The sequence below is a fragment of the Suricata suricatta genome, chromosome 14 (genome assembly GCF_006229205.1).
Source record: "Suricata suricatta isolate VVHF042 chromosome 14, meerkat_22Aug2017_6uvM2_HiC, whole genome shotgun sequence".
In the NCBI taxonomy this organism is placed as follows: Eukaryota; Metazoa; Chordata; class Mammalia; order Carnivora; family Herpestidae; genus Suricata; species Suricata suricatta.
Genome location: NC_043713.1, coordinates 67,277,463 through 67,286,803, shown reverse-complemented (window position 1 = coordinate 67,286,803; position 9,341 = coordinate 67,277,463). Strand labels below are relative to the sequence as shown.

At 44.4% G+C, this 9,341-nt stretch overlaps 1 protein-coding gene across 5 annotated transcripts in view; it reads right to left on the bottom strand.

The window, feature by feature from the left end:
- Positions 1–383: 383 nt before the first annotated feature.
- Positions 384–9,341, bottom strand: part of EWSR1 (EWS RNA binding protein 1) — a 26,755-nt gene continuing 17,797 nt past the window's right edge. For 2 of the 5 annotated variants that reach the window (XM_029923004.1, XM_029923006.1), the window contains 9 exons: positions 8,025–8,062; positions 7,467–7,499; positions 7,036–7,154; positions 3,379–3,508; positions 2,442–2,564; positions 1,783–1,945; positions 1,289–1,386; positions 726–978; positions 384–598 (listed from right to left, as the gene is read on the bottom strand). In XM_029923004.1, the coding sequence (XP_029778864.1) occupies positions 559–598; positions 726–978; positions 1,289–1,386; positions 1,783–1,945; positions 2,442–2,564; positions 3,379–3,508; positions 7,036–7,154; positions 7,467–7,499; positions 8,025–8,062 (997 nt within the window). In that variant the 3' untranslated portion in view covers positions 384–558. Of the gene's footprint in view, positions 599–725; positions 979–1,288; positions 1,387–1,782; positions 1,946–2,441; positions 2,565–3,378; positions 3,509–7,035; positions 7,155–7,466; positions 7,500–8,024; positions 8,063–8,728; positions 9,184–9,341 lie in introns of those variants that run through there. The other 3 variants (XM_029923005.1, XM_029923007.1, XM_029923008.1) reach the window with 2 other exon arrangements.

Below are 9,341 nucleotides of genomic sequence, written 5' to 3'. Positions count from 1 at the left end.
GGGGATATGGCTCAGGGTCAGAGTGACACTGGACCTGGGTTTCCGTGCTTGCAGCACAACTGACATGGCACCATCCTTTATTTTCACGTCCTGACCACTTTGGGTTTTCCCTCACGGGATGCTTGAAGGAGCGGTTATCTGGCGGGTCGGGGCGCACTCCAAGCAGACAACGCAGCGACTGTGGAACAGAGGCCGAGAAGGATGACTGTTTATAAACATTCGGAATTTTATTTAAAAAAAAAAAATCACAACCATGAACATTGTTACAGTTAGAGGCCCTCTTGGTTCTCCACAATGATACTGAGCATGCTCACAAGGGGTTCCCATTGTTTAGTCTTAGTTAAACAACCATCTTTAAAAGAAGGAAAAAAAACTCGGCACACTACCATTTAACTTGTTTTAATGTTTCTTCACAAATGGTGAAAAATACTAAAGTACAGACAAGGAATAATCATAATGTTGTGGCCAACATTATAAATATGGAATTATAAATTTAAAACATTTTCTGGTTTAAAAAATAAATCTGGTAGTCAATGCAGCTCTGCGGGGTCTCTGCGTCTAGTAGGGCCGGTCTCTGCGTTCCTGACGGTGCTCGCCTCTGCAAGGTGGAAACGGGTGAGGGGTTAAAAGGGGGGAAACAAGAGGGAGCTGCCCACCCCCTCCCACTGGAGCTGGACCCATCCCATTCGGCCCGGCAGCCGCAGCTGGTTTCCACCCTCACATACTTATCCATTTTCCCGGGGCCTCCACGCCCGCCTCTTCTGCCTCCCATCTGTTCCATCAACGGTCCAGGGGGCCCACCAGGGCCTCCTCGTCTTCCTCCACCAAAGCCACCTCGGTCCATGCCCCGGCCACCACGGAAGCCACCTCTGTCTCCACCACGGCCCCCTCTGAACATTCCACCAGGACCACCGCGGTCCATGAGGCCGCCTCTTCCTCCTCGCATGCCACCAGGGCCACCTCTGCCGCGGTCACCACCTGAAACAAGGAAAAAGACGGATCAGCAGCAAGACAGGACAGAAGCTGCTGTGAACGTGCCTCAGGCTGCTCAGGATCGGTGGCCTCCTCCCAGAGCAGAAACCAAGCAGGTACTTAACTTGATCCGAACATCTGGGCCACACTTTATTTAGGATTGATGATGGGACTTGAAGACCTCACTGCCAAGACTGCACCCACCAGCTCGGCCGTTAGCAGGGGGTAGTGGGACTCTACCAAGTCCACCAAGTTAACAAGAGAGGTTTAATATGAAGAAAGCAGCTGAGGGGATGCTCCCAAAATGTGTACCTACCTGGAGGTGGAAAGGGTGGTGGAAGGAAGCCTTCAGGCTTCGGGGCCTTACACTGGTTGCATTCTGTTCTCCAGGCAAAGTTCTGGTTTCCACACCCCCTGCACAAAAATTATATCAGAACAGAAATCAACCAAACTAAGTTAAGCAAAGGCACACACTGTGTTCCCACCAGCACAAATATACCGGGGCCCAGGTTGAACACCATTAAGAGGATCTGTCGACAGAAAATGGCTTTAGAGCCACTGCCTCAAGCAGCAAGGCACCCAAAGGACCAAGGTATGATCCAGAAAATGTCTGCAAAACCACACACACACGGACCCCAGGAGTCCCGTGGTGGAGCCATGAAAGGCTCTGACCACCCCCCCCCCCCCCCCCCCCCCCCGAGTGATCAGGGTCATGATGCTCCTCTAGGCAGGCCCTCATCTCCACAGTGGGAATGGGTGAGACGTGACTTCACTAGCAGAGACTATCAGTTTGTCAAGAGAAGTACGTACGGATTGGGGCACTGCCAGTCTCCAGCTCGGTGCTGGACATTTCCTCCTCCGGATGGGTTCCCCCGGGAACCCCGGGGCCCTCTTGGCGGAAAGCCACCTCTGTCTCCTCCACGGCCTCCCATGCGACCCATGGGGCCCCCAGGACCTCCTGGGCCTCCTGGACCTGCAATAAGAGAAAACTAGTCACCTCTGCACACTAGATTTGCTGCAGGAAATGCCCTAGCATTAAAGGAATTCGCAGAGATCACAGCTGTCTACTGTCCCATCATCCGCCCCAGACTTCCCAACAGGCAGGAAGGCCGAGCTCTGTGCCTTCCACGCACGTTACTTCAGTTAGCTCCCACAAACGGTACGAGAACAGGCATTTCATGCAAAGAGACCCAAGCAAAATAAATGGCAGCCCTGGGTCGACACCCAGGCACTGGTTCCCAGGCACACCAGCACCCCACCTCACCCAACTAAGAAACTCGTTCTTCTCTTCCTTTCGTCCCCGTAAACTTCTGCTGTCAGCATTCAGTGGTTCAGTATTAACTCTACACACCTTCTTACAATTTCTAATGGCTTGTTTATATTTAGAAATCACATTTCTCAAAGACAAGTGCGCCACAAAACGTTCAAAGCAGCACAGAAGCAGCTCAGGACAGGCACCCAGTAAATACCTCCACGGAGCGGAGGCGGCATCCCTCTGCCCTCTCGGGGAGGCATTCCACCCCGCATGCTGTTCATCGGAGGCTTCTTCCGAGCAAGAGAAACCTTAAGTTTGCTCCCTTGAAAATCTTTCCCTGGAATAAGAGAAAAAGAACACCAGTTACTCCCAACTCGTTGGGATCAGGCAAGGCTAGAGCACTCCTTGGTCACAAGCCACCACCATCACTCCGCCCTCCCCCCACTGCAGCACGTGCTCCACAATCTGCACTAAGATTGTCGCTGGCAAGGCCATAAGACACCTTCAAAAGTGACCTCATAAACCTCTGTACCCTAAGTCAGGGGAGAGCTGAGTGCACTGGCACCTGTAACCTGAAAAGGATGAGAAGTAGGGACAAGTGCATAAAAGTGGACAACAGAGGAGACCCAGGAGCTGTCCCAATACTTTCACGTTGGTTTTGTCTGCAGTGAAAATTCCAGAATCAATCCCAGGCTGAATGTATATACTCAAATGTATACTGGAGTTTTGTGTGGCTGTACCTCCTGATACCCATGCTTAGAGAAGCATCTACAACTTTAAGCAAGGTGGATTTGTAATAATAATGACTCAAAATAAGGAATCTCCTAATCCAGGGGCAGCAACTGGGCCCTGCCATGGCAGAAGGAAACCAGGCACACGCAGCTTCCCAACAGCCATCCAGTGCTCCTCGAGTGCAAACGCGAGGGTCTTCTGGCTCCTACAGCTCTCAAGTTCCTCTTTCCTGCCAGGCCTTAGAGTCACGCAGAGGGAGAACAGATCCTTGTCCCTAAAACCATTTCAGAGAACGATATTCTAACATACATCAACAAGACTCCTGCTTCACCTGCGGGTCGATACACCCATCTACTCCAAGACCCTTGCTGCGACCCAGGGCAGGCAGAGTTAAGAATGCCAGTGAGCACTCCTCCTACCATCAAACCACTCCACGGCTGCCTTGGCAGTTGGTGGGTCTTCGTAGGACACTGTAGCATCGCCTTTGGGCTTTCCTGTTTCCTTGTCCAAGTAGATATGGATCATGGGTTGTCCGGTTCTCTTGTTCATCTAGGCATAAAATAGCAGTTAGGCTGTGACCAGAAATACATTACTTTTGGGGATGAAAAAAATAAACCCATATGAAGTTTACTTAAGTCTCTTAAAATTGTCCAAAGCAGTAATTTTTCACAGACATACATTTAGTAGGCTGTTAGTTTATCTCCTGAGTTGTGGGATTATGGGGGACTGTTCTCCTAAATTGCCTCAACATACACTTAGGTGGTTTTTTCCCCGATAGGTGTAGGGATCATGAAAACCAAAATATGCCTGAAGTTCCAAAGTGTTAGTGAACAACATAGGTTCTATTCCTTCCCTAACTGTCATTCTCTTAGTGTCCTTGTACCTGCTCCAACATCTTCTGTGTCCATACTAAGAGATGTCTGGTTAGAGCAGCCACCTTTAAAAGCGACAGTCAGGCTTTGATGCTATCACTAAAGCCATGTCTCATGTTAAGTAAAAATCACTCTTAATCAGTACAGTGTGCAGGACGGAGTGTGCTAGCAGCATTCTTAAGTAAGACTATGCATGGGTACCTATGTGTGTGTGGGTGTGCAAGTGGGGGAGGGGGAAAGAGGCCCGCCCACATGGGGCTCAATCCCACGAAGGCCAAGATCATAACCTGAGCCAACATCAAGAGTTAGATGCTCAACTGACTGAGCCATCCAGGCACCCCCCTGGGCTATGTATTTTTAAAATCTCCTTTATTTTACAAAATTCATAGTTTTTTTTTCCTAGTTAGAAAGGAAAAAACCCCACATACCCAAATAAACAACATACCACGTACATCACAAGTAGTACAAAAATCTTCATTATGTTAAGTCTTTAGATCTACCAGTATCAACTGTATTTCTATATAGTTACAACCATCACAAAATGTCATTTGAAAATGACCATTAACTATAACAATAAAATCTAAAAATAAAACTAAACCTTATTAAGGAGACAATCTTTATTAAAGACCTAAGTAAATGGGCATAGGGTATTCATGGAAAAAACAACTAAGTATTATAAAAACGTCAATTCTTCTCAAACTGTCTAGCAAAGCATTCCTGAGGAGAAAGAACAAAACAGAAGAATTTGCTTGATTATTTGCAGATATCAAGACTTGGCATAAAAATAGTTAGCTCTGCTATCATTAGTACAGGCTCATACAAAGGAACCCTAAGTATACAAGCTATGTGATCGATACGGTCTATACCATTCAGGAGAGCAGAGATCTTTAAATGTTGCCTGAACAGAGGGTCTTACATACAGAAAGACACAAACCAGTAAGGACAAGACTGGTAAGTTTGACTACACGAAGACATTCTGTTCATCCAAAGAAAGGGAGTTACAGACTGGGAGAATACATCTGCAGTATCAGACAAGGATCAGCCTCCAGAGAATATAAAGAACTATATGCAGAACAACAAATAACAACCCAATGAAAAACTAGTATAAGACTAACAGGCATTTCACAGAAGATAGTATGCAATTAGAACATGATTAGCAATCAAGAAAAATAAAATTAAAACCACACTTCCATTTTCTTCCAGTAGATTGTCTTAAGTTAAAGATTCAGGAGATTCCCAGTAGCAGTGAGGGTTTGGTGAATGCTGGCAGAATCGAAGTTTCTCAGCTGTCCTAGTATCTTGTGAAGTTAAACATGCACACCTTAAGAACCAGCAATTCTATGCCTGGGTACAGTTGATCCTCTTTACTAGTGGATTCAGTATTTGCAAACCTGCCTGCTAAAATGTGTAATTCTAAGACCAGTACTTGCGGCTATGAAGACAGCTTGCGGTTATCTGCACACGTGTGCCGAGTGGCACAAACTTGAGCTGCCTGACGCACGTGTTCCAGCTGAGCTCAGACACATACTGCCCCCTCATTCCAGCTCTCTCTAGAGAAGACCAGGGGACGGAGACTGCAGGGGACAGGGCAGTGCAGTGCAAGAAGTTCTGGCCCTGGGGCCAGCTGGATGAATTTGAAGGTCAACTCAGGCAAGTCACTTAACACTTCTGAACCTCATTTTCTCTTTGTAAGAGAAAACAATCTATCAGGGTGAATTTTCAGAATTTATGATTATACCCTATGTGAGATGTGTGTATACAGCTGTGTATACACTTTGCCTAGGAGCAGTGGTTCAGCATTCATCAATTCAGTGTTTTGTAGTGACTTTACAGAACTTAACTACTTAAGTCTCTGTGCCCCAAGAGTAATGTACAAGAACATATACTGCATCGTGGACTGTACACTAAAAAGTTAAGAATAACCTATTAGAGAATATATGAATAACTTGTGATATATTTACAAATGAAATACAAGACCCCCCCCAACTTTTAAAATCTTGGTTAGTATTTCTTTAAGTTTATTTATTTTGAGAGAGAGAGAGAGAGAGAGAGAATATGAATGAATGAATCCCAGCAGAGCCCAATATGGGGCTCGATCCCAGGAACCCAGAGATTGTGACCTGAGCTGAAATCAAGCATCTGATGCTTAAGTGACTTGAGCAAACCAGGTGTCCCTTCCCAAACTTTTGTTTCTAACTCAGGGACCCCAATCCCTTCTCAAAACCCCAGTTTCTCTTAGTTTTCCCCACCTAAGGAATAACCCAACCACTATTCCAATAGCTCAGATCAAATCTTTCTAGTCACACCAGGTTCACTGAGCTTCTAGGACCTTTTCCCTCGCTATTCAATCCATTTTTCTGAAAAGCCTCCCCACTCTGAAATATACTGGCTCTATTCCTCATTTTATCCCAACCCTCCTTTCTAGATTTACTTATCCTCCATAACATCATCTAACGTACTGTATTTTTTTACTGTATGTTCCTCACTATACACAAACTCCAAGGGTTCCTATCTGCTCGTTCCTGCTACATCCCCAGAATAGCGCTGCCTTATAGTAGTATCCAGTAAACACTCTTCAATGCTAAGCATATGTCTATGAAAAGAAAAGGAGAGGTTAAGATTTTGGGATGAAAGTGCTGAAAAGGAATAAAACTGGGAAAGAAATATGCCACATACACTAAAGCTCTACTTCTTGTACTGGGAAGAACATAAATGTTCACTATTTTAAAAACTTATGTTCTGTATCTCACAAAATAGCATCCATGTAAGTGTTCTTACAAGTAACTGACAATGATAAAAAAAGGACTGAGCTGTTGGGGTGCCTGGGTGGCTCAGTTGGTTAAGTGTCCGATTTCGGCTTAGGTCATGACCTCTCAGTTCAAGGGTTCAAGCCCTGTGTAGGGCTCTGTGCTGACAGCTCAGAGCCTGGAGCCTGCTTTAGGTTCTGTGTCTCCCTCTCTCTCTCAAAAAATAAACATTAAAAACAAATTAAAGGACTGAGTAAGTATACCCAAACCATGTTTACCATTTCTTTTCTACAAAAGAAAAGAATTTGTATATATGTATTTTAAGAAACAAACAAAAGTCAGGCAACTTGAGCAGCAGTCAGATCTTCGGAAACATTCAACATCAACTACGTCTCTATAAACTAAAGGCCTGGCGACTGGACTATATGCTGGCTCACACGGTTATGCTTTTACTCACCTTAACGACGCCACACTGCTTAAAGAAGTCTGCCAGATCGTCTAGAGTCACATTGTCATTTAAGCCTTGCACATAAATTGCACTGTTGTCAGAGTCTTCATCTGGATCTACAGGTGGGCCTTCCAGAAAAAAGACAGAAGGGAGTTATTGTCCTGTATCTATATGGGCTAATTAACCCACTACTCACTACTGCTCACTGGTAATTATCATAAGGCTGAGAGAACTCCCAGCCACACTAACACGAAGGCCATGGAACTTGTGGTTTCCTTTGTCTAAGGCTATTATGAGTAGATAGCCATGCTAAAGGGAGCCCAAACTGCTCCTGACAGCAAAAATATCACACCCATCTGTCAGGCTGCGGAGCTCCAGCACGCACTTAATTTCTATGCTGTTCGTTTATAAAGATACAAAATTCAAGAACTCAAAATTACCTAGATCAAGATCTGGTCCTTCGTCCATGGGTCCTGCCAACCAGGAAAGATCATATAAGATACTATTAGTGCACGTCTTGCAAGCTACAAACCTTACAAACACACATAGCTATCTACTATACCACCATTTGTTGGGGCTTCATTAAATTCAAAAAGACCCGCACTGCTAAAATGGAGCAGTGCCCCTTTAACATTTGTGAAAGATTTGCTAGGGTTTTGCTTTTTCTTTGCTGGTTTGCTTTTAAACCATTAACCAAATACACTCTCAGTGCTTATGTGCCAAATTAGTGTTAAATTTAAGTCAAAAGTTTTCCTCCAAACCAAATTTTAAAAATGGATTCTCCCCCATATTACAGAAGCAGTTGCTCAATACTTCAAGTTACCCTTTGTTTTGTAACCATAGGTTAACCTTATTACCCCTAAGACAATGCCGGCAGTACCCATTAGTCTTTGTATAGATCATTTTTAAACCACTTATGAAACTAATAAAAAATTATAATTTTCTAAAAACTGACTGTATTTTTTAAACACTATCCATGGTAATACTCAAAAACTTACCACCAGGCTTATTGAAGCCACCTCGCTCTCCAGCGCTGCTGGGGGGATAAACGAAGAAATGAAGGCCTTTCCCTTTAAAAGCCAGTACCGCTCTGAGCCTTGGGGGGGCTCGTGGGGAAGAAGGGCACTGGCTAAACACATCTCCAAACAATGCATCTCTCTCATCTTGTCACTATGCCTTTCTTCAGGGCAGCTTGCTCAAATTTCCTTTATATACAACCTTGCTTGTCTGATTGTACACACCAGTGTGGTTGGTTCCTTTCATTTCGGGGGCTGGTATTAATAGTGCAATACTTGGCAAGTTAGGGGAAAAAAACAGATCCCAAACACCCCACCCCATCGGCTGAAAAACAGGGAGAGCTTGGTTGTAGAGTGGAGCAGCAAAGCGGGGGCAACTGCCTTCCATGTTCATAAAGGTGCACCCTCCACCTCTCCTAGGGGGGAGCCCAGGGAGGCTCCCTAACAAGGCACAGTGTAATCAAGCAGGAGACAACCACATTAAACGCCTACAACACACATCAGAGGACGCATCCAGCCAATCTTCAGCATAAAGCCATACATTTCAGGGCACTAATGGATTTAACAATCGCTGTGAGAGGAGAATTTACAACAAATACCAAGACTCAATGGACTGGGGGTGCAACTTTATAAACATATAGTTGAGAACAGTGATGACAGCAGCATAAAATTACTGCCTAAATAAACGGGGAGGGAATATGGTGGGCCTTTTTTTTTCTTTAAAATTAAATAAAGGCAGCTCCTTAGTGGGAGGCCTTGAGCTTTTTCTAACCAGTATTGCACCTTTAATACCTGAATATACAATTTCAAGCTGTTGCATGCAGCTTTGTTTCCTTTTTAAAAGTACACACCATAAAATGTTCTCTCTCTTTAAACACAAAAGTTTACACTTTATTGTTACACAATTCTAGAGTATTATACCTCCTCTGGTTCATTACCAAATAACAAGTATGCAGTTACCAAAGTTACAGAAGGATTCCATTTATACAATGAATACATTTTGTTAAAAATATTCTATGTATATTTTTCCTCTCCATATGGACACCGTGTCTAGTCCCACTTTTCATTATGCTGCCGGCTGAGTACTGAGTACGGGTACTTTTTAAGTATTGAAGTGTATACAAGGCTCTCACTTTGTAACCTGTAGCATATAAATGCGACAAAGCATGTTAAAAAGTTTCCACGTTTAACAGCCAATGAAAATATCAAAATACTGAGGCAATGAAAAAGGGCATGTTAACAACATTGAGTGCCTTACCTGTAGAAGACACTGAAAACCATCACCACACCACAGTAAAA